At 47.2% G+C, this 25,114-nt stretch overlaps 1 protein-coding gene across 5 annotated transcripts; it reads right to left on the bottom strand.

The window, feature by feature from the left end:
- Positions 1-8,429: 8,429 nt before the first annotated feature.
- LOC123426469 (U11/U12 small nuclear ribonucleoprotein 48 kDa protein) lies at positions 8,430-24,912 on the bottom strand. 5 transcript variants are annotated; one of them, XR_006622221.1, is made up of 7 exons: positions 23,827-24,912; positions 23,424-23,538; positions 19,159-19,266; positions 11,037-11,791; positions 10,242-10,953; positions 9,399-10,126; positions 8,430-8,846 (listed from the first exon to the last, which is right to left on the bottom strand). XR_006622221.1 is itself a non-coding variant. In XM_045110311.1 (5 exons), the coding sequence occupies exons 1-4, from the start codon at positions 24,849-24,851 to the stop codon at positions 11,069-11,071; spliced, it is 1,971 nt and encodes a 656-aa protein (XP_044966246.1). In that variant the 5' UTR covers positions 24,852-24,912; the 3' UTR covers positions 8,430-8,867; positions 11,037-11,068. The 5 variants fall into 5 exon arrangements, 2 of the variants coding, with proteins under 2 accessions (XP_044966246.1, XP_044966245.1); XR_006622219.1 differs by having other exon boundaries at positions 9,399-10,953; XR_006622220.1 differs by lacking the exon at positions 10,242-10,953.
- Between the last annotated feature and the right edge of the window lie 202 nt (positions 24,913-25,114).

Below are 25,114 nucleotides of genomic sequence, written 5' to 3'. Positions count from 1 at the left end.
CGACCGCGTTCCAGTAACGCTTCCGCTTAGCGATCCTCAAAGGTATGAAGATGCTCTACCTCATTACTCGTTGCTGGTTTCTCCATATATAGATCTTGTTTGGCGTAGGAATTTTTTTTGAAATTACTACGTTCCCCAACAAAAGGGTATGTAGACACCTCTCCCTCTCTTTGATATCATCAGAATATATCTTGGGTGTTTCGTAGAAAATTTTGTGTTTCCCATGCAACGTTACCAAATAGTGGTATCGGAGCTAGGTCTATGCATAGATGATATGCACGAGTAGAACACAAAGTGTTTGTGGGTGTTGATGTTTGCAATTCTTACCTTCTTAGTATTATTTTGATTTGGCGGTATTATGGGATGAAGCGGCTCAGACCAACCTTTGTCCTCGCACAAGAGACCAGTTCCACCGAGTGACATGCAACTTGTTTGCATAAGGGTGGCTAGCAGGTGTTTGTGTCTCCCACTTTAGTTGAATCGGATTCGATAGAGATGGTCCTTGTAGAAGGTTAAAAGGAAACTTGAGTATCCCCGTTGTGGCTTTTGCGTAGGTAAGAATGGTTCTTGCTAATTGCATATAGAAGCCACGTAAAACTTGCAACAACAACGTAGAGGACGTCTAACTTGTTTTGCACGGCATGTTGTGATGTGATATGGCCAAGACTTGATTTGATATATGTGATGTATGAGATTATCATGTTTTCATAATAGTTATCACGACTTGTATGTCGATGAGTACGACAACCGGCAGGAGCCATATTGTTGTCTTTAATTTATTTAATGTTGTTTGCTTTACTCTATCGCTATGAGTTAGCAATAGTTGTAGAAGCAATAGTTGGCACGACAACCACATGACGACACGATGATGTAGATCATGATGATGGAGATCATGTCGGTGCTTTGTAGATGGATATCAAAAGCACAAGATGATGGTGGTCATATCATGTCACTTATATGATTTGTGTGTCATGTTTATCCTTTTATTCATCTTATTTTGCTTAGGATGACGGTAGCATTATAAGATGATCCCTCACTAAATTTCAAGATAAAGTTGTGTTCTCCCCAAGTATGCACCGTTGCAAAAGTTCGTCGTTTCAAAGCACCTCGTGATGATCGAGTGTGATAGACTATTCGTTCGCAAACAACGGGTGTAAGCCAGTTTTACATATGCGGAATACTTGGGTTAAACTTGAAGAGCCTAGCATGTACAAACATGGCCTCGAAACACAGGAGACCAAAGGTCAAACATGAGACATATAGTAGATATGATCAACATGGAGATGTTCACCATTGAAACCACCTCATCTCACGTGATGATCGGACTTGGGTTGGTGGATTTGGATCATGTCACACTTAGACAACTTGAGGGATGTTCGTTTGAGTTGGAGTTCATTAGTAATTTGATTAATTGAACTAATTATCATGAAGATAGTCTAAAGTTTTCTTTGCAAAATATGTTGTAGATCAATGGCCCGCGTAGTAGTTCCCCTGAATTTTAATGCGTTCCTAGAAAAATCTAAGTTGAAAGAAGATGGAAGTAACTATGTGGACCGGGTCCATAATCTGAGGATTATCCTCACGGCTTCGCAAAAGGCTTATGTCATTGATGCACCGCTCATTGTGCCACCCCCTCCAGTGTCGCGTGCAGATGTTTTGAACGCCTGACAGGCACGTTCTGATGACTGCTCAGAATTAGAACGTGCCATGTTGTATGTCTTAGAATCTGAACTTCAAAAGCATTTTTGAACGCCATGGAGCATATGAGATGTTCGAGGAGTTGAAACTAGTATTTGAAGCTAATGCCCGGATTGAGAGGTATGAGACCTCCAATAAGATCTTCGCCTGCAAGATGGAGGAGAATAGTTCTGTCAGTGAGCACATACTCAGAATGTCTGGGTGCTACAACAACTTGAATCAGTTGGGAGTTGAGCTTCCGCCTCAGACGGTCACTGACAGAGTTCTCCGGTCACTACAACCTAGCTACAAGGGCTTTGTGATAAACTATAATATGCAAGGGATGAACAAGTCAAACTCCGAGTTATTCGCGATGCTGAAAGTCACAGAAGTAGAAATCAAAAAGGAGTATCAAGTGTTGATGGTGGATAAAACCACTAGTTTCAAGAAAGGCAAGGGAAAGAAGGGAAACTTCAAGAAGAATGGCAAGCAAGTTGTTGCTCCCGTGAAGAAATCAAAGGTTGGACCCAAGCGTGAGACTGAGTGCTTCTACTTCAAGGGGACTGACCACTGGAAGCAGAATTCCCTCAAGTACTTGCCTGATAAGAAGGCTGGCAACATCAACAAAGGTATATTTGATAAACATGTTATTGATGTGTACCTTACTAGCTCTCGTAGTAGTGCATGGGTATTTCATACCAGTTCGGTTGCTCATATTTGTAACTCAAAGCAAGAACTACGGAATAAACTAAGGCTCGCAAAGGACGAGGTGACGATGCACGTCGGAAATGGTTCCAAGGTTAATGTGATCGTTGTCGGCACGCTCGCTCTTCAATTACCATTGGGATTAGTTTTAAACCTAAATAATTGTTAATTGGTGCCTGCGTTGAGCATGAACATTATATCTGGATCTTGTTTACTGTGAGACGGTTATTCATTTAAATCAGAGAATAATGGTTGTTCTATTTATATGAGTAATATATTTTATGGTCATGCACCCAATGCGAATGGTTTATTTTTGTTGAATCTCAATCGTAGTGATACACATGTTCATAACATTGATGCCAAAAGATGCAAAGTTAACAATGACAATACCACTTTCTTGTGGCACTGCCACTTAGATCATATTGGTGTAAAGCGCATGAACAAACTCCATGTTGATGAACTTTTGGAATCACTCGATTTTGAATCGCTTGATATATGCGAACCATGCCTCATGGGCAAGATGATAAAAACCCCGTTCTCCGGAACAATGGAGGGGGCAAGTGAATTGTTGGAGATAATACATACTGATGTGTTCGATCTAGTGAGTGTTAAAGCACGCGGTGGATATCATTATTTTCTTACCTTTACTGATGATTTCAGTAGATATGGGTATATTTACTTGATGAAACACAAGTCTGAAATGTTTGAAAGTTCAAGCAATTTCAGAGTGAAGTTGAGAATCATCGTAACAAGAAGATAAAGTTTCTACGATAAGATCGCAGTGGAGAATATCTGAGTTATGAGTTTCGTATGCATTTAAGACAGTGTGTCATTGTTTCACAACTCACGCCACCTCGAACACCACGGCTTAATGGTGTGTCCGAGCATCGTAATGATACTCTATTGGATATGGTGTGATCTATGATGTCTCTTAGTGATTTGCCACTTAGTTTTGGGGATATGCATCAGAGACAATTGCATTCACTTTAAATAGGACCATCTAAATCTGTTGAGATGACACCGTGTGAATTAGGGTTTGACAAGAAACCTAAGTTGTCGTTTCTTAAGGTTTGGGGTTGTGACGCTTATGTGAAAAGGCTTCAGCCTGAGGAACACAAAGCATAGAAGTGCGTCTTCATAGGATACCATAAGGAAACAATTGGGTACAGCTTTTATCTCAGATCCGAAGGCAAAGTCTTTGTTGCCAAGAATGGATTCTTTCTAGAGAAGGAGTTTCTCTCGAAAGAATTGAGTGGGAGGAAGGTAGAACTTGATGACTTTGTTGAACCGTCACTTCCATTGGAGAGTAGCACGACATAGAAAGATGTTTTGGTGACGCCTACACCAATTGAAGAGGAAGCTAATGATGATGATAATGAAGCTTCAGATCAAGTCACTACCGAGCCTCCTAGGTTGACAAGGACACGTATCGCCCCTAAGTGGTACGACAATCCTATCTTTGAGATCATGTTGTTAGACAACAGTGAACCTACGAGCTATGAAGAAACAATGGCGGGCCCGGATTTCGACAACTCGCTAGAGGCAATGAAATTAGAGATAGGATCCATGTATGAGAACAAAGTATGGACTTTGGAGAACATACCTGATGATCGTAAGGCCATTCAGAACAAATGGATCTTTAAGAAAAAGGAGGATGTCGACGATGATGTCAACGTCTATAAAGCACGACTTGTTGCAAAAGGGTTTTCACAAGTTCAAGGAGTCGACTAGATGAGACTTTCTCTCTCGTAGCAATGCTTAAGTCCGTCAGGATTATGTTACCAATAACTGTATTTTTTGATTATGAAATTTGATAGATGGATGTCAAGACAACGTTCCTCAATGGTTTCCTTAAGGATGAGTTGTATATGATGCAACCAAAAGGTTTTGTCGATCCTAAAAATGCTCACAAAGTATGCAAGCTCCAGCGATCCATTTATGGACTCGTGCAAGCGTCTCGGAGTTGGAATCTTCGCTTTGACGAGGTGATCAAGGCATTTGGGTTCATACAAGTTTATGGAGAAGCTTGTATTTACAAGAAAGTGAGTGGGAGCTCTATAGCATTTCTAATATTATATGTGGATGACATATTACTCACTCGAAACAATATAGAACTTTTGGAAAGTGTGAAGATATATTTGTCAAGAGTTTTTCAATGGAAGATCTCGGAGAAGTTGCTTACATATTAGGCATCAAGATCAATATAGATAGATTGAGATGCTTAATAGGACTTTCACAAAGCACATACCTTGATAAGGTTTTGAAGAAGTTCAAAATGAATGAGTCCAAGAAAGGGTTCTTGCCTGTCTTACAAGGTGTGAAGTTGAGTAAGACTCAATGCTCAGCAAGTACAGAAGATAGAGAAAAGATGAGTGCCGTCCCCTATGCCTCGGCCATAGGCTCTATCATGTAATGTTGTGCACAAGGACGGATGTGAGCATTGCCATAAGTATGGACGAAAGGTTTTAAAGTGATCCAAGAGTGAAACACTGGACAACAGTCAAAAATATCCTTAAGTACCTGAAGAGGACTAAGGAGATGTCTCTCGTTTATGTAGGTGATTAAGAGCTCGTCGTAAAGGCTTACGTCGATGCTAGCTTTGACACAGATCCGGATGACTCTAAGTCACAAACCAGATACGTATTTATTCTGAATGGTGGAGCAATCAGCTGGTGTAGTTCTAAGCAAAGCGTGGTAGCAGATTCTACATGTGAGGCGGAGTACATAGCTGCTTCAAAAGCAGCAAAGGAGGGTGTATGGATGAAGCAGTTAATGACGTATCTTGGAGTTGTTCCCAGTACACTCGATCCGATGACTCTCTTTTGGGACAACACTAGTGCCATTGCTCTACCCAAGGAGCCCGGGTTTCACAAGACGGCCAGACATATAAAGTATCGCTTCAATTCCATCCACAATTATAACAAGGAGGAAGACATAAAAATTTGCAAAGTACATACGGATCTGAACGTTGCAGACCCATTGACTAAACCTCTTTCATGGGCAAAACATGATCAACACCAGAACTCTATGGGTGTTAGATTCATTACAATGTAAAGCTAGATTATTGACTCTAGTGCAAATGGGGTATTGTTGGAAATATGCCCTCTAGGCAATAATAAAGTGGTTATTATCATAATTCCTTGTTCATGATAATATTTTATTATCCATGCTAGAATTGTATTGACCGGAAACTTAAATACATGTGTGGATATATAAGCAACATCGTGTCCCTAGTGAGCCTCTACTAGACTAGCTCGTTGATCAAAGATGGTTCAGGTTTCCTAACCATAGACATGAGTTGTCATTTGATAACGGGATCACATCATTAGGAGAATGATGTGATGGACAAGACCCGACCGTAAGCATATCATTTGATCATATCACTTAGTTTATTACTATTGCTTTCTTCATGTCACGTATCTGTTCCTAAGACCATGAGATTATGCAACTCCCTGACACCGAAGAAATGCCTTCTGTGTATCAAACGTCACTTCGTAACTAGGTGGTCATAAAGATACTCTACACGTATCTCCGAGGGTGTCTGTTGGGTTGGCATGGATCAAGACTCGAATTTGTCACTCTGTTTAACAGAGAGGTATCTCTGGGCCCTCTCGGCAATACAGCATCACACGAAGCTTGCAAGCAATGTGACTAAAGAGTTAGTCATGAGATCTTGTATTACGAAATGAGTAAAGAGACCTGCCGGTAATGAGATTGAACTAGGTATGAGATACCGACAATCGAATCTCGGGCAAGTAACATATCGCTAGACAAAGGGAATTGCATACGGGATTAACTGAATCCTTGACATCATGGTTCAAGAGATGAAGATCTTCGTGGAATATGTAGGACGAAATATGGGCATTTAGGTCCCGCTATTGGTTATTGACCAGAGAGGTGTCTCGGTCATGTCTACATGATTCTCGAACCTGTAGGGTCGCACGCTTAACGTTCGGTAGCGCTAGGGTAATGTTAAGATATTAATAGTGGAAATTACTGAAGTTGTTCGGAGTTCCGGATGGGATCCGGGACATCAGGAGGAGCTCCGGAATGGTCCGAAGGTAAAGATTTATACATGGGAAGTCATATTCAAGGTTCCAAAAAAGTTTGGGAATTTTTTAGTAGAGTACCGAGAAAGTTCTAGAAGGTTCCCGGGGTTCCAACGTGGGGCCCAACGACCTGGGAAGGGGCCACATGGACCGAGGAGTGGGGCTACAACCCACATGGGCTGGCTGCACCATTCCCCAGGGCTCATGTCATTTAAATCTAGAGATAAGATCTTATCTTTAAATTTAAAGAGTTGAATCTAGAGATAAGATGATATATTCATGTTTAAAGGATTTTCTGCCTTGTGGCCGGCCCTAGGAGGGTTTTGGACGCCCTCCCGTGCCCTCTAGACTATATATAGATGGGGTGCATGGGGCAGCCAACCCTTCACCCTTGGCCATTGGCTCTCCCAACTCCTCCAACGTTTCTCCGGTACGCACTTGGCGAAGCCTTGTCAAAATTCCGCTGCCACCACCACCACCACGCCGTCGTGTTGATTCGAATCTCATCTGCCTATTCTCCCTCTCTTGGTGGATCAAGGAGGATACGTCACCAAACTGGACGTGTGCTAAACTTGGAGGTGTCGCACATGCAACGCTTGGATCGGATTGGATCGCGACGCGAGTATGGCTACGCCAATCACAATCTCTAGATCGTTAATGCTTTCGTTCTACAAGGGTATGTAGACACCTCTCCCTCTCGTTGATAGCATCTCCATAGAATAGATCTTGGATGTTTTGTAGGAATTTTTTTATTCCCATACAACGTTCTCCAACAAGGCCACAATCTCGTCATGGATCCGCCTCCCCTTCGAGAAGGCAGTCTGGAAGGGGTGATTCGGTCTCTCTGCTACAAGGGCTAGTCGAGACGCGCAAACTTTGAAGAAAATGCGCTCGAGAACATTAATCACCATGATAGGTCTAAAGTGTAGGATGTCTCTCGCCCCAATTATTTTTTGGGGTGAGGATAATGACACCAAAGTTTATTCTAGACATGTCAAAAGTTCCAATATAGGATTCATGGAACATCAGCGTGATGAGGCTTTAGGATACGGTGGCATTGCCTTCATCACATGGGAACTCAACAACAGCCGTCGACATGCACATCTTCCACTTTGCATAGTAGTTTTCTACGCATAAATGGTATGATCTTTGTTCATGACTCTTCCTCTAGTGATGAATCTTATAATGCTCAAATCCTTAATGAAAACTCTCAAGAGGATTTTGATCTAATTATCATTATTTCATTATTCAGATGATCTTTCTGGTGGCATTGATAGTGATGAGCTAGAGGCGAAACCTTGTATGCCTTCATTTGTTCCTCGTCATACTAATATAGTGCAGAGGGAGTCCTATTGGAGAAAAACCACCAGTCTCAAAAGAATATTATTAAGTGTTCACTGACAACAATAGCCGTGGTAAGATATTAAAGAAATTGTATAACTCTCTAACCCTCTCGATTTATGAGGAGACATGTTCACCACTCTCAGTGCATCATCTCACGCTTGAAAGTGAGTACTCATTTACTTATATTATGGTTAATAGTATAATCAGCTGCTGGTTAATAATCCATCTTATAGCTAATATATACAATAGTTGGTTATAAAAGTATATTATTGTTTTACTATATGATCCTCCTTTTACTTTCATAAAGTGCCTACGAACACGTGCTAGAGCTGGCTTATAATTAAAAGCCCACTTACCTTTTCTTTCCTCTTCTTTTTTTCTAATTAAGCAAAAATATACTACTTTATTTTTTATAGTCAGTTGACTCATCTCTATTGTACTTGCTCTTAGTATCCGAATGGATGAATTAATGGAGCATTCAAGCCTAGTTGTATGGCCATAAAGGAAGTGGCCCCTTCTTAGTTTTACGTCTTTTAAGTTTCGCGTCATTCCTATTTGCATTGACACTTCTATTTCTGCATTGAGTTTACTATTAGAGTTGGTTTTGGACTGATCTTCAAAAGGTAAAAAAATAAAATGAATCAATTGTCTCCATTTTGCTGCACACCTCCTTTAATTTTTGGCAAAAAATACTATCTACTTAACATGAGGAGGGTGCACAAAGGTTTTCACCAAATCCTGGGGGGTTCAGTACAACTGGTGCTCGTACCAGCTCCAGCCGCAAGAAGAAAACAGTTCCAGAGGAGAAGGCAGGGTGTGGTACTGGCGAAGGAAGGTTTTGTGCTCTAGGAAGGTTTCTCGAACAACCCATGCGCTGAACTTTGATTGGCGAAGGAAGGTTTTGTGCTCTAGGAAACACCTTACCAGCAGGATGGACAGAATGGCCAGAGCACGCCAAAGGGGTAAAACGCCATGAATGCCATGAGCTAAACAGAACTAAGAAGATGATCTACCTATCAAAATTATTGTTGTCTACATGGTTCATCAAACTTCAACATCCGGCTCAGATACCTGCAATAAAGTGATGAAAAACTACTGTGGGTCAGTAAGAGAACATGACGCCAAACAGATCTCATATAACGATTGCAGCATGAGATAACATATGCATTGCAAAATACAAGAAAGTAAAACTAATTACACATCAAAGCAATTCGTCAACGGGTTTCTTGGATTATAAATTTCTGGTGCACATTTAGCAAGGTTTTGCCTAAATGCCATCAGCAGTTCTCACAGGCTTCTGATAATTGTAATGTACATCAGTCCTGTCAGTATTAACAGCCTTTTCCTGATTCCATGTGAAGTAATGGTTTACGGAAGGTCAAACAATATGCAATTGCATCTTCATCAAAAGTGTGTAATGTCTTTAATCCTCAAAATTACTCCCTCCGTCAATAATATAAGATGTTATTACAACCGCCATACTCACATATGGTTGTAATAACATCTTATATTATGGTATATCAGTTGTAATAGCATCTTATATTATGGTATATCAGTTGTAACAACATCTTGTATTATGGGAGGAGGGAGTAACATGCAAGGTAGATCAAGAAAATGGTTTACTTCTATGTGGCTTTCAGGTTTTATTCACATGTTCATGCAAAGTGCAATCAAATTCTTCTCCTCAGCTTTTCAGTGTCTCACTGCAGAAATACCACAAACAAAAGGGCAACAAAGATGAACTTTCAGTTAATATATAAACATATGAACAGCATCCTGAACAAAGATTTAAATATATTCGAGATTTTATGTAAGCAAGTAGTTGCTATAAAAACATACAAATAAAGTAATTTAATACGTATTAAGTTTGTTTATGGAAACGGTAGAGTCCTGCTATCTTTTCCAAGGGACGTTACAGCTTTGATTGAATGATTCCATTTTAGTACTTGTCAGTGAAGAGGACTTGTTGTGGAAGCTGGTAAAAATGATAAACATCAGGTTGGTTGAATTTCAAGGTAGTATGATCTTGATGGCTGTATCCATATCCAATACATAATACCAAGCACAAACAATCAGATACATGAGTATGGGGTGAATAAACAATTAAAACAAATATCATTGCCCGTGGGAACTTAGTGCACACATTTTAGACACATCCAGGTACAGCCCAGCCCAACATGAGGTGCGTGAGTTAACCTAATTGAGGCCACTGTCAGAGACTTGAGCGTGCTCCTCCATGTTGCAAAGCTAAAGAAGTACAAACAGCAAAGGCAAAACATGTGTTCCTCACATCCACCACTGGGAATGATTGTGTAAGTGCTGCTTCATCAAGCTTGGACATCGGAGGGCACCTAATAATCCATTGGACTGTAAGATGTTTTTCATGATATATTAAGTATCATCCATAACCGAAAAGAATTTTTAAAATGTATCTCAAGCGTCTCTATCATGATGCATAAGCTGTACCTGGCTACATCTTGGCAGATGCTGAACCCTACTTCAGTGCTACCTACATCCCTTTCTTATGTGAAAGTACTTGATAGGTATAAAAAACCATTTTAACACTACCTACCAGTAGAGCGACACACAATCCAGAAAAAATAGGACAATACAGGTCACAACTACTGGGGTGTGGTGCTTAAGTTTGGCCTACGCTTACAGAACTCATTGTAGGAAAACTAGGCCCACCAAAAATAACATGAACCAATAATTATGCATGAGTAGCATCTGCAGTAGATGCAATGCAAGCAGATAGGTGAAGAAAATTTATTCCAGTCATGCCCTTTCCAGGCAAAGGTTCACAACTGAAATCCCTGCCAGTTCAAAACTAAAAGGGTCCCCAAACTAAAAACGATAAAATTCCATAGCGAAGTTATTACGAATGCATGCTTCAAAACTAACAGGAAGCCGTTTTAAAAGATTGATTGTGAACAGGAAACATATGCACCCTACATGATATTCCGTTTTTTATTAGTTGAAGTTAGATGGAAATTAGATTTGCAAAATGAATGTTATTTATAAGCAAGAGAATGCACTAATTAATAACTTCCCATATTCAGGAACCGCAACAGACTGTCATTACAATCGCACCAGAAATAGTAAAGCATTTTCTGCATAAGGATACAAAAAAAGGATACAGCTGAAGGTATTAACCCAGATGCCTGTATTACATAGTATACTGCAAGATTGTGTCAAACAGCTGTGTAAAATTAAGTGACAAACAATAAAAGAACCAAAAATACTGCAAATGAGTAAGCATACCTGAGATCAACGGAAAATGTACCATGTTCCTTTCAGTAATTCAGATCACGCTTTCTTATACGATGTTCACGAGGATGGGTCGCATCATGGTATGTTTCATGTTTTCCTTCAGATATATCACAACACATGCTTGTCGGAGGATCCTCATCAGAATATCTGCTCTGGGGATCATATCTATCACTGAACTGGTCTTTATTCCCAGGCATTGATCTATGTCGGTTCTGAGTAGTTCTAGTTCTATCATTGCTTTTATCTCCTGGCATGCCGCCGTATTCTCTCTCCGAGGATTTTGGTGTTCGTGTGGACCATGCTGAACGATCACTTGATTCAGAATGATATTCTGGGATGTTCTTTTTATACTTATTACCATATTTCCTTTGATCATTGGTGTTTCTTTTATGTATGTAATCATGCCGCTCAGAATAGCCTCGATTCATTGCACTTTCTGATTCATTGATCCCTCCTTTCTCATGCTCAGACAGATTTTGGTGATGGTGTCCACTATTTTCATATTTTATGTTCGTATATGAATCCCTTGTGTCATGGCTCCTTGATGCAGTATGTGGTGAGTTCTCACGACTAGGTAATCGAGAACCCAAAACAGCCCTATCACAAGAGCTTCCTTGGTCAGCGCCTCCATGAGAATTGGTCTTAAGTATATTTTGTGCAATGTCACCAGGAGCTTCCCCAAGGCAATCAACCAGACCTGCCTGTTTTATTTCCGCCATGTGCTCATCAATTATGTCTCTTAATATCTTCAAGAGATAGAAAAAGAATGAAATGTGTCAAACATCAGACCCTTAACTTAGTCCAGACAAGTTTCAGAAATTAACTTAGCAAGAGGGTATGCAGCATGCACAAAGGTTTCATAAACAATATAAATAACCTAAGATTGGTTTAAGCTTAAAAAATGAAATTAACTTAAAACAGAAAATTTAGGAAAAACAAAACAATTAGACCTAATCGGATACAAATAGGACATTATACTGGGATGACATTACCTGTCAGGCGTGCCAAACAGTGAATAATGTTGCACACAACAAAATTTCAATGCTAAATCTACTTGATGTTAGTCAGACAAGAACTTCTGCTAAACATATGTTGTATTTGACCTTTTGTCCAAATCAAAGAAATACTCGGAGCCATCAGGGTCTCGGTTGCTATGGTTACACTTGTTATCATGTTAATCTATTCCCCGCAAAAAAAAAAAAAAAAAAAAAAACTGACATGTAGCATGGCGCAGTAAAAAAAGTGAATGGAAAACACAATAGAAAAACATATCAGGAAAAAAACTTTTCAGGGAAACATTAAACAATTTATCATATATATACAACAACAAAGCCTTTAGTCCCAAACAAGTTGGGGTAGGCTAGAGGTGAAACCCTTGAGATCTCGCGACCAACTCATGATTCTGGGACATGGATATCAAGCTTCCCGTACCCTTGTCCATGGCTGGTTCTTTGGTGATACTCCAGTCCTTCAGATCTCTCTTTACGGACTCCTCCTATGTCAAGTTCGTCTACACCGGCCTCTTTTGACATTATCAGCACGTTTTAGCCGTCCGCTATGCACGGGAGCTTCTGGCGTCTTGCGCTGAATATGCCCAAACCATCTCAGATAGTGTTGGACAAGCTTCTTTTCAATCGGTGCTACCGCAACTCTGTCTCGTGTATCATCATTCCGGACTCGGTCCTTGTGTGGCCACACATCCGTCTCAACATGCGCATCTCCACCACACCTAACTGCCGCATATGTCGCCTTTTAGTCGGCCAACACTCAGTGCCATACAACATTGCAGATCGAACCGCCGTCCTATAGAACTTGCCTTTTAGCTTTTGTGGCACTCTTTTGTCACAGAGAATGCCAAAAGCTTGGCAGCACCCACATGTTCGTCAACGCCGCCTTCGCCGAGCGTGCGGGGTGCACGGTTCAAGACACCACCCCAGTGACCTTTGACGTGAACGGCGACACGCTGCAGTCCACACAGCAGGTAACTTTAGTTGTGTTGACAGGGCCACACGTTCACCACCAACATGCGTCTGCTTGAGCTGGGGACTACGATGCAGTTCATGGCGTGGACTAGGTGACTAGCTCGCCCAGTTCAGCACTCAGTTCCGTCCGTTTCTGTATTCGTTTCTACTTCTGTAAAAAAATATGAAAACAAATGTGGTAGCACGCAGTTCCGTTAGTTTTCACTCCATTTTCATCCCTACGTGCAGCCACAAGCAATCCTCAAGCATCGCCTCGTCAAGAAAGGTAACGCGGCTATTCCGCGGGTGCCCATTCACTGTGCCACATTGTCGCGGCCTGGGAAGACTATCACGTACTCCAGCAAAGCTTCCTCGGAATGGATCTCAACAGCAGGGTGAACGTCACACACTTCCTTTAGCCAACCAAGATACGCCTGAAGTGGAGGCGGACAGATGGGTTAAGCTGCAGCAGAACCAGGACAAGGCTAGGCATGATGAAGAAGAAGAGCAGGACCCACCAACAGAAAAGAACTAGTCGTCGCTAACGTGTGTGTATGTGTTATGACCGGCGCGCATTATAGCCGCCGGCAGGCCACGGGCAGTTAGGCCCAATAGCAGTTAGGGGCTTGGCCCACTTATCGTATTTTTATTAGCAGCTATGAGATTATATAAACTCATGTAAAGATTTGTTTTGGAGATTAAGAAGTAGCAATCATTATTGCTCGGCTTCTGCCGAGACCCTAACCCTAGCCGTCACGCGGCCGTCTCCCTCGCACGACCACGGCGCCGCAGCACCGTCGCCCGCACCCCCCCAACCTCGCCAGCCAGCCTCCCACCCCTATAACCTACGTCAGCGCCCTGGTAGGAGACCTGCTCCAATCAATCTGGTATCAACTGTCTCGGATGCGATCATGTCCACTCCTCAGCTCACTGCCTCCTCTCAGCCGCCGCCCGTCAGCACCACGTCACCGGCCCTCTCGGGGCCGATCGCCTCTGCCACCGGGACGCTGCCCGGCTCCGCCCCCTTCGTCTTCACGCCGGAGGAGATGACGGTTGCGCTCCAGGAGCTCAGGCAAGAGGTTGCGGGCATCCGCACCTTCCTCTCGGGCCCCTATGCCCCGCAGCCGCCTGGCGCTTTCGCCTCCACCGCGGCGGCCCAGCCGCAGCAGTTGCCGCCGCCGCCTCCGCCAACCTTCTCGGCCGCCCCACACTCCCAGGGAACCGCGGCTGCTGGCTTGGGGGCGTCCTCGGGCCCGGGGATCCCCATCAACCAGGTTCGGTTTCCCCCGTCGTCATCGCCTTTGCCGGCATGGCTCACCGGGTCCCTCGGGCCGGTGTACACGACGGCCCCGGTCCAGCCGCACCTGCCGCCGTCGGCGCTGTCGCACCAGGCCGTGCCGTACGGCGGGTCCTCCGGCGCCACCGGCCCATATGACGGCGTGGATGGACCCCTCTTCCACGGCGGCTCTCTGATGCCCGCTTTCCCGACACCGTCGTCCTCGCTATTCAGCGTCGAGGGCGCGCACCCGCCCGCCCTTCACGCTTATCAGTCGTCGTGTTTCTCCAAGCTCGAGTTCGCCACCTACGACGGCACCGTCGACCCCCTGAACTGGCTCAACCAATGCGAGCATTTTTCCGGGGGCAGCGCATGCTCGCGTCCAACCGCACCTGGATCGCCTTGTACCACCTACGGGGCGCTGCTCAGACGTGGTACTACGCCCTCGAACAGGACGAGGGCGGCATGCCACCATGGGAGTGATTCCGCAAGTTGTCCTCTTGCGCTTCGGGCCTCCGGTCCGCGGCATCCGATTGGCGGAGCTAGGACGCCTGCCCTTTCTCTCGACGGTGCAAGACTTCGTCGACCGCTTTCAGGCATTGGCGTGCCCCCGGCGTCTCGGGCCGCCAACAGGCTGAGCTCTTCGTGGGTGGTCTGCCCGACAATATTTGCGTGGACGTGGAGATGCGCGGGCCATAGGACCTACAGACGGCCATGTACCACGCCCGTGCATTCAAGCCACTCACCCGGCTTCCCGACCGCCACCTCCCGCGCCGACCCGTTCCCCGGCCACCGCGGCACCCCTGTTCCGTCGGCGGCGTGAGCCGACCAAGCAACTCGAGCGCCGTCGCCAGGGACTCTGCTACAACTGCGACGAGCCCTACGTCCCCGGCCACGTTTGCTCGCGGCTTTTCTATCTGGAGGTTGCGGACTACGTCGAGGAGGACGCCGCCGTGCCCGGCGACCTGGCCGCCTGGCGAGGAGGACGCTGCGGGGGCCACTCATGCGAACGCCTTCGTGGTCTCTCTCCACGCTCTCGCGGGTATCCGGACGGAGAAGACCATGCTGCTGGTGGTGACGGTTAATGGCGAGCGCCTCCTGGCTTTACTAGATACAGGCTCCAGCCATAATTTCCTGTCAGGGCCCACCATGCGCCGTCTCACGCTCCATCCGACTGGCGGGGAGCAACTCCGGATTACCGCGGCCAACGGTGACCGAGATGTTCCCCTCGGCATCGGCGACAAGCACTTCGCGATCACGTGCGCCGACATCAACTTGGGCTGTTTTGGCGTCATCCTTGGCGTTGATTTTTTGCGCACACTGGGTCCCATTCTTTGGGACTTCGACGCTATGACGATGATTTTCTGGCGCCTGGGTTGCCACGTCCACTGGGAGGGTGTGGGGGTGCTGCTACTGCGAGTCCCCAACCCCAGTTGACGGCGACCTCCATCAACTTCGCACAGCCCCTGTTGGATCGCTCTTGCAGCAGCATAGCGACCTCTTCAACGAGCCACGAGGGCTTCCGCCAGTCCGGGCCTACAACCACCGCATTCACCTGCTGCCGGGCACACCACTAGTCGCCGTTCGTCTGTACCGCTATCCCCAGCTGCAGAAGGACGAGCTGGAGCGGCAGTGCTCGCCATGCTCACCCAGGGCATCATCCGACCGACCACCTTACCGTTCTCGACACCGGTGCTCCTCGTCGGCAAGACCAATGGCACGTGGCGCTTCTGCATTGACTATCGTGCTCTCAACCTCAAGACATCCAAGGACAAATTTCCTATTCCGGTTGTTGAGGAACTCCTGGACAAGTTGCACGGGGCCTGCTTCTTCACCAAGCTTGACCTCCGCTCTGGGTATCACCAGGTGCGGATGCACCCGGACGACATCGTGAAGACGGCCTTTCGTACTCATCATGGCCACTTCGAGTTCTTGGTCATGCCTTTCAATCTTGCCAACGCCCCGGTGACGTTTCAGGCATTGATGAATGACGTCCTCCGCCCTATTTGTGGCGGTTTGTGCTCGTTTTCTTCGGTGAAATCCTGATCTACAGTTCGTCTTGGGAGGAGCACTTGCAGCACATTGCCATCGTCCTTAACGAGCTTCGGGCGCACCACCTGTACCTCAAGCACTCAAAGTGCTCGTTCGGCACGCCATTGGTTGCTTATCTCGGCCATGTCATCTCGGCGGAGGGTGTTGCCATGGATGCCACCTGGCCGACGCCGCAGTCGCCGCGGGGTCTATGAGGGTTCTTAGGGCTAGCCGGCTACTACCGAAAGTTCATTTGGGAGTTTGGGCTCATCGCGGCGCCGCTTACGCGGCTGCTGTGTCGCGACGCCTTTGCCTGGGACACCGACGCGGCCAAGGCCTTCCAGACCCTAAAGCAGGTGCTCACGACAGTGTCGGTCCTCCAGATGTCGGACTTCGATAGGTTGTTCACGGTGGACTGCGACGCTTCGGGCGTGGGGTTTGGTGTCGTCCTCCATCAGGGCGCGGGACCCTCGCTTTCTTCAGCCAGCCGTTCGTTGCGCGCCATCACAAGCTCGCCGCTTACGAACGGGAGCTCATCGGGTTGGTGTAGACGGTGCGTCACTGGCGGACGTATCTGTGGGGACGGTCGTTTCTTATTCGCACATATCACTACAGCCTCAAGTTTCTGTTGGACCAACGACTTTCCACCGTTCCGCAGCACCAGTGGATCAGAAAGCTCTTCGGGCTCGACTTCACCGTCGAATACCGGCAGGGCCGCCTCAACACAGTGGCGGATGCGTTGTCCCGCCGCGACACTGATCGCGCCGCAGGCGCCGGCGATACCAAGGGAGTTGCACTCTGCACCCGCTCAGGACCCTCGTTCGCTTTCATCGACGACATCCGACGAGCCACGACGACTGCGGCGGACGCACAGCTTCTCCGTCAGCAACTCGAGGAGGGCGAAACCGCCTGAGTTGTGGCGTCTGGAAGACGGCTTGCTCCTCCACGGGCGGCGCCTCTTGTGCCAGACCACGGCGATCTTCGCCACCAGAGCTTGCTCCTCGCACACTCAGCCGGCCACGAGGGGGCGATTTCTTCATCCCCGGCGACCGTGCGCTGGTGCAGGATTGGGTGCGGTCTTGCGTGACTTGCCAACGCAACAAGACCGAAACACTACAGCCGGCGGGACTGCTACAACCTCTTGAGGTACCCTCGTAGGTCTGGACTGACATCTCCATGGATTTTATCGAGGGTCTTCCCAAGGTGGGCTGCAAGTCCGTCATTCTCACGGTGGTTGACCGCTTCTCCAAGTACGCCCACTTCATCGCGCTCGGCCACCCCTACACCGCCACCACCGTCGCACGCGCCTTCTTCGACGGAATAGTCCGTCTCCACGGGTTTCCCTCGTCGATCGTCAACGACCGCGACCCGGTGTTCACCGGCAATGTCTGGCGTGATCTTTTCCGGATGGCGGGTGTCAAGTTGTGTCTGAGCACGACGTTCCATCCGCAGACCGACGGCCAGTCAGAGGTGGTTAACAAGGTGATTGCTATGTATTTACGCTGTGTTACAGGTGATCACCCACGCGCCTAGGTGGACTGGCTCACTTGGGCGAAGTACACTGCAACAACACCTCCTATCACTCCGCCCTGTGTGCCACGCCATTCGAGGTGGTCTACGGTCGTTCTCAACCGCCCATTCTTCCGTTTCAAACAGGGACGGCTCAGACCGAGGAGGCAGGCAAACTTCTCCACAGCAGGGATGAGATCCTTGCCGAGGTGCGCCAGCGTCTTCTCCAAGCCCAGCAGCTGTCCAAGAAATCTACGACGCCCATCTCCGCGAGGCGGAGTTTGCGGTGGGTGATTGGGTGTGGCTGCGTCTTCTCCATCGCACCACACAGTCGCTGGACCCGTGGGCCAAGCACAAGCTCGGCCCGTTTCCAGTGATGGAGCGCATCGGCAACGTCGCTTACCGGCTGCAGTTGCTGCCAGGCGCCCGCATCCACAGCGTCTTCCATGTGGGGTTGTTGAAGCCTTTCCGCGGTGACCCGCTGGCGACTTCGTCGGCTCTTCCACCAGCCGCCGACGGGCCGTCTCCTTCCGGGTCCAGAGAAGGTGTCGAAGGCCCAGCTGAGCCGCGATGTTTGGCGCCTCTTGATACAATGGCAAGGCCTTTCGGAGGAGGACGCCACTTGGGAGCAGCTCGAGGAGTTCCGCCAACATTTTTCGAATTTCCAGCTCGAGGACGAGTTGTTTGCGCAGGCGGGGAGAGATGTTATGACCGGCGCGCATTATAGCCGCCGGCAGGCCACGGGCAGTTAGGCCCAATAGCAGTTAGGGGCTTGGCCCATTTATCGTATTCTTATTAGCAGTTATGAGATTATATAAACTCATGTAAAGATTTGTTTCAGGAATTAAGAAGTAGCAATCATTATTGCTCGGCTTCTGCCGAGACCCTAACCCTAGCCGCCACGCGACCGTCTCCCCCGCGCGACCACGGTGCCGCAGCGCCGTCGCCCGCGCCCCCAACCTCGCCAGCCAGCCTCCCACCCCTATAACCTACGTCAGCGCCCTGGTAGGAGACCTGCTCCTATCAGTATGACAGCAGGGCCCCGAGCCAACTGGCTGCTCTATTTAGTGTGACAGGTTTCCCCTCCCTCCTCCCTCCCTCTCTCTCTCTCTCACCTACTCCTCCTACCTCTCAATCTCACCCTCTTCTCACCTACCAATCCATCCCCTCATGTTCGATCCATAGCAAGGTCGTTACTCACGCCACCCAAACGCAACCTTCCCCGTCCCCAACCTCCCACCAGCCACCGCTATCCCCTCAGGAACTTAGGTCGTGACCATTTTTAGGATGACTAAGTGAAATGAAATTATTTGCAAATTTGAAATTTGAAACACACCTCTGTTGGATTTCGCTTCATTTTCTTGCCACGGTAAGACATTCGTCTTCTCTTGTAATCCCGTTCTTCAGCTAACAGCTCCTCCCTTGTCTTGGACCTACCAGATTCCTTTTCAGGTGATAAAGAGAGGTAAAAAATTAAATACAGAGATTAAATTACAGTAAATTCGATAATAGTAATGATTTGTGAAATTCGATCATTTATCACCCTTCATTCATAATTTGTATGCAAAATATCTTTATATCCCTGTATACGATTTAGACCCCAATTGGGGCGCAGGAGTTCAAAAACCATAGGAAAACTGCAGCAATTGAGATGTCATGTAACATAAATTCCTACAGGAATCCAAAGCATAGGAATACTTTAAAACTGCCATTTGGATACCACAAAGGAAAAATGCAGAAAATCTGGACACAAGGAGAACAAAACATGAGGCAAGACCTGATTTGTTTTTCTCCAAATTTCCAGTAAATTGCCCAACTTCGCCTATGTTGTCTCAACATAGCCGGTCCCAAGCCCGGGTGAAGGAGGAGGGTTGTGATAGGCTTGGCGAGCCAACGTCAAAACTCAGCCACTCTTATGGAGATGAAACCCAAAAGATTTTCGTTGGGGCGTAACCCTCTCAGCGACGCGCCACATCAAAACCCGGGTGTGGTGTCAAATGGGCAAGGGCGGGGTCGTCACCCCCTTGGTGGCACGCCGTATCGTGATCTGGATACGGTGGCAAGTGAGCAAGGATCGGGTCATCGCATCCTTACTGGCGCACTACATCGGCGCCCGGGTGTAGTGGAAAATGAGCAAGGGTCTTTACGCTTGACTCGACGAGTGCAAAGGGTAAGGAAGCTAGCCGAGCCTAGGAGGATCTGCTTAGGTAGCTGGAACATAGGGTCGCTGACAGGTAAGCTTCGGGATGGTAGTTGATACGGCGGTGAGGAGAGGTGTTGATATCCTTTGCGTCCAAGAGACCAAATGGAGGGGACAGAAGGCGAAGGAGGTGAAGAGTGCCGGCTTCAAGTTGTGGTACACGAGACGGCTGCAAACAGAAATGGAGTAGGCATCTTGATCAACAAGCCTCAAGTATGAAGAGGTAGACGTCAAGAGACGTAGGGACGAGATTATTCTGGTCAAGCTGGTAGTTGGGGGCTTAGTTCTCAACGTTATCAGCATGTATGCCCGCAAGTATGCCACAATGAGAACACCAAGAGGGAGTTCTGGGAAGACCTGGAGGACATGGTTAGGAGTGTGCCGACTGGCGAGAGGTTCTTCATAGGAGGAGATCTCAATGGCCACGTGGGTACATCTAACACAGGTTTTGAAGGGGTGCATGGGGGCTTTGGCTATGGAATCACGAATAAAGAGGGATAAGAAGTCTTAAGCTTTGCGCTAGCCTACGACATGACCGTAGCTAACACCCTCTTTAAGAAGAGAGAATCACATCTAGTGACTTTTAGTAGTGGTCAGCACTCTAGCCAGATTGATTTCATCCTCTCGAGAAGAGAAGACAGGCGTGCGTGCCTAGATTGTAAGGTGATACCTGGAGAGAGTGTTGTCCCTCAGCATAAGCTTGTGGTTGCTAACTTCCGCTTTCGGATTCGTGTCCAGTGGGACAAGCGTGCCAAAATCGCTAGAACGAAGTGGTGGAAGCTCAAGGGAGAGGTAGCTCAGGCGTTCAAGGAGAGGGTCATTAAGGAGGGCCCTTGGAGGAAGGAGGTGATGCAGACAACATGTGGATGAAGATGGCGTCTTGCATTCGTAAGGTGGCCTCAGAGGAGTTTGGAGTGTCCAGGGGAAGTAGAAGCAAAGCTAAAGATACCTAGTGGTAGAACAATGATGTCCATAAGGCAATTAAGGAGAAGAAAGATTGTTTCAGACGCTTATACCTAGATAAGAGTGCGTACAACATAGAGAAGTACAAGATGGCAAAGAAGGTTGCTAAGCGAGCTATGAGTGAAGCAAGGGGTCAGGCACATGAGGACCTCTACCAACGGTTAGACACGAGGGAAGGAGAAAGGGACATCTTGAAGATGGCCAAGATCCAAGAGAGGAAGACGATGGATGTTGACCAAATCAAATGCATCAAGGATGGAGCAGATCAACTCCTGGTAAAGAGCGAAAAGATTAACCATAGATGGAGGGAGTACTTTGACAAGTTGTTCAATGGGAAGAGTGAGAGCTCTACCATTGAGCTGGACGACTCCTTCGATAATACAGCAGGCGTTTTGTGCGGCAAATCCAGGAGTCAGAGGTCAAGCAGGCTTTAAAAAGGATGAAATGAGGCAAGGCGATGGGCCCTGATTGTGTCCCCATTAAGATATGGAAAGGCCTCGAGGACATAGCAATAGTATGGCTAACCAAGCTTTTCAACCTCGTATTTCGGGCAAATAAGATGCCAGAATAATGGTGCCGGAGCATATTAGTACCAATCTTCAAGAACAAGGGGGGTGTTCAGAGTTGTACTAATTACCGTGAAATTAAGCTGATGAGCCATACATGAAGCTATGGGAGAGAGTCACTGAGCACCGCTTAAGAAGAATGACAAGCGTGACCAATCATCAGTTTGGTTTCATGCCTGGGAGGTCGACCATGGAAGCCATTTTCTTGGTACGACAACTTATGGAGAGATACAGGGAGCAAAAGAAGGACCTGCATATGGTGTTCATTGATTTGGAGAAGGCCTATGATAAGATACCGTGGAATGTCATGTGGTGGGCCTTGGAGAAACACAAAGTCCCAGCAAAGTACATTACCCTCATCAAGGACATGTACGATAATGTTGTGACAAGTCTTCGAACAAGTGATGGCGACACTGATGACTTCCCGGTTAAGATAGGACTGCACCAGGGGTCGGCTTTGAGCCCTTATCTTTTTGCCTTGGTGATGGGTGAGGTCACAAGGGATATAGAATGAGATTTTTTTTGCGAATAGATATACAAGGAGATATCCCATGATGTATGCTCTTTGCGGACGATGTGGTGCTAGTCGATGATAATCAGACGGGGGTCAACAGGAAGTTAGAGCTACGGAGACAAACCTTGGAATCGAAAGGATTTAGACTTAGTAGAACTAAAACCGAGTACATGAAGTGTGGTTTCAATACTACTAGGCACGAGGAGGAGGAGGTTAGCTTGGATGGGCAGGTAGTGCCTCACAAGGACACCTTTCGATATTTGGGGTCAATGCTACAGAAGGATGGGAATATCGATGAAGATGTGAACCATCGAATTAAAGTCGGGTGGATGAAGCGGCGCCAAGCTTCTAGTATTCTCTGTGACAAGAGAGTGTCACAAAAGCTAAGGCAAGTTCTATAGAACGGCGGTTCGACCCGCAATGTTGTATGGCGCTGAGTGTTGGCCGACTAAAAGGCGACATGTGCAACAGTTAGGTGTGGTGGAGATGCGCATGTTGACATGGATGTGTGGCCACACAAGGAAGGACCGAGTCTGGAATGATGACATACGAGATAGAGTTAGGGTAGCGCCGAACGATGAGAAGCTTGTCCAACATCGTCTAAGATGGTTTCAGCATATTCAGCACATGCCTCCAGAAGCTCGAGTGCATGGCGGACGGCTAAAGTGTGCTGATAATGTGAGAAGAGGTTGCGGTAGACCGAATCTGACATGGGAGGAGTCTGTAAAGAGAGATTTGAAGGACTGGAGTATCACCAGAGAACTAGCCATGGACAGGGGTGCGTGGAAGCTTGCTATCCATGTGCCAGAACCATGAGTTGATCGCGAGATCTTATGGGTTTCACCTCTAGCCTACCCCCCAACTTGTTTGGGACTAAAAGGCTTTGTTGTTGTTGTTCCAGTAAATTGCCCCATTTCATAAGGATTTCATAGGAATTTTGGTGAGCCATTCCTTTATTCCAAACAGCACCATGGGAAGTTTTCCTATAGCAATTCAATCCTCCAAAATTTATACCGTTCCTTTGTTCCAAAGGGGGACTAAATAGATCGTGGAAATCTATTATGTTTTTCGATGACTCGGCAAAAGGTTGATTCAATAAATATTACGTAATAAACAAAGAGAACAAACATGGGAAATAGTACCTAGAAATCAAGGTTCGGAAAAGAAAAAAAAATGTAGTGCTGCTACTGCATGAACCAGCATAAACTGAAAATTCCACAACACTGGAGCGTGTAGAAATATCAGCATGGTATCTGGATTCTAGAGAAGTACCACCTCTGTCTCAAAATGTAAGACGTTTTTGACGTCTTATATTTTTGAGACGGAGGTACTACTTCTGACGAAGTGCATGACTTTACCTGGTTATCCATTTGGCGTGGTAGAATTCCATCATAATCCAGAACAGCTCTGTAGTTCGGTCGCTTTGATCGCTCATCACAGCCTTGTTTCAGGATTTGTGAATATTCAAGTAACCTGTCAAGAATCAAATGTATTGGTCATGGTTGAAATTTGTTACCAAACGAAACTAATTAACTAATCACAATCTGAGGAAATGCATTCCAGTGATGATTACTCATCATCATCATCACAAATTACAATCTATGTGCAACACAGCTCCTTGAGCAAGATCTGCATGAGTAGTGTCAGAGTTTGTTTTCGACTGAACAGTGTCATCGTTATTTATTAAGATCTGCATGAGCATATTCGCTTGATCTGCATTATTGGATTAAGTAAGTAACAGTAAGGTTCAAGAAAGCATACAGCTGATATTTGGATGGGCGTGGTGCTTGCAGAGCCCGAATCTTCTTATCCAGGGACAATCTCTCATGCAAGGCTGCAATGGCAGCAGCAACCTGGGAAACAAAAATAGGGCATGTCCCAATATCTCTCAACTCACATCCTTTTTCACTAGCGCCTCCAGCAACACCATCTCCAACACAGACAGCCAAACAAGACCCCAACCTAAGAATTGCCTCCTTCACCGCCGTAATCGCGAAGAACCAGCCATTGCTCTTCCCATACAAAATCTCGAGCTGCCCCGCCAACCAGGAGACACCATCGACCAGCCTGGGGCACTCAAACCGCACAGCCCTCGGATCAAGACGAAACCCCTCGCTCTCCTCCTTGGGCAGGCGTTCCAGCGAGCACCCTGCCTCCGCCGCCGCCGCCTTCAGACACAGCCTGACCAGCACAAACACATAGTCTCGACTGGCCGCATCAATCACGATACCATATCTCGGTGAGCTCGCGAGCAACCAGCGCCGCAGCTCGACTTCCCACTGCAGGGCACCAAGCCGCAGTGCCTCCACCACGCGGGCCGCAGCGTAGGAGTATGCGCCGGGCGGATGATGGCTGCCCCAGGAGTCCACCTCCCGACGCAGGAGGCAGAGCTCAGACGGGAGGATGCGGGGAGGAGAGGAGAGGGTTGGGGCGGTAGTGGAGGAGGAGAAGTCTGCACACTCGGCGGCGAGGAAGGCGGGGAGGGAGGACGAGGCGGGCGGTTGGTTGGTGGTGCAGAAGACGGCTGGGCAGTCGTAGTAGGGGGCGGGCGCAGCCGGGAGGGGGAGGGGGATTTCGGAAGCCGGTGAAGAGGGGAGAGATGGGAGCGGGGTGGTGGGCGCAGGTGTGGGGAGGGTGGAGGATGTGGCGGTCGTCGCCGTGGTGGTGGTGGAGCAGGGGAGGAGTGGGGAGGGGAGAGAGGATAGGGCGGAAGAGGCGGCGGAGAGGAGGGACCGCAGGTGGGCGAGAACGGACGGCGGGGAGGATGGTGGAGGCGGCGTCTCCATGGGAAGCCAGTGAGGAATCTAGTTCGGTCGACGGAGGAAGAGAACCGAAAATTATAAACCTATACTGGTCTGTGAGAGCAACTTGATCCCGCATACCAAGCCAGCCGGCAAAAAAATTCCGGTCGGAACAGATTACGTGAATTTGTTCATTTCGTAATATTTTTATAAGGATCTTCAAACCGCGGCATATTTTTCTTCATATGTGTGGAAATTGCTTTTTCTTAAGATCCCCTTTTCCTTGCGCGAACCAAGTTTCGCCTGCT

Source organism: Hordeum vulgare, chromosome 2H, assembly GCF_904849725.1.
Source record: "Hordeum vulgare subsp. vulgare chromosome 2H, MorexV3_pseudomolecules_assembly, whole genome shotgun sequence".
NCBI lineage: Eukaryota > Viridiplantae > Streptophyta > Magnoliopsida > Poales > Poaceae > Hordeum > Hordeum vulgare.
Note: the sequence above shows the minus strand (reverse complement) of the source record. Positions and strands in the feature narration are given on the sequence as shown.

Coding starts and splice junctions, on each gene's coding strand:
- LOC123426469 (XM_045110311.1), bottom strand. CDS start 24,851: ATGGAGACGCCGCCTCCACCATCCTCCCCGCCGTCCGTTCTCGCCCAC. Junction 23,539..23,826: donor CGCCCATCCAAATATCAGCT/GTATGCTTTCTT, acceptor GATTCTTGACAG/GTTACTTGAATATTCACAAA. Junction 11,792..19,158: donor TGAAGCGAAATCCAACAGAG/GTGTGTTTCAAA, acceptor TATCTCTTGAAG/ATATTAAGAGACATAATTGA.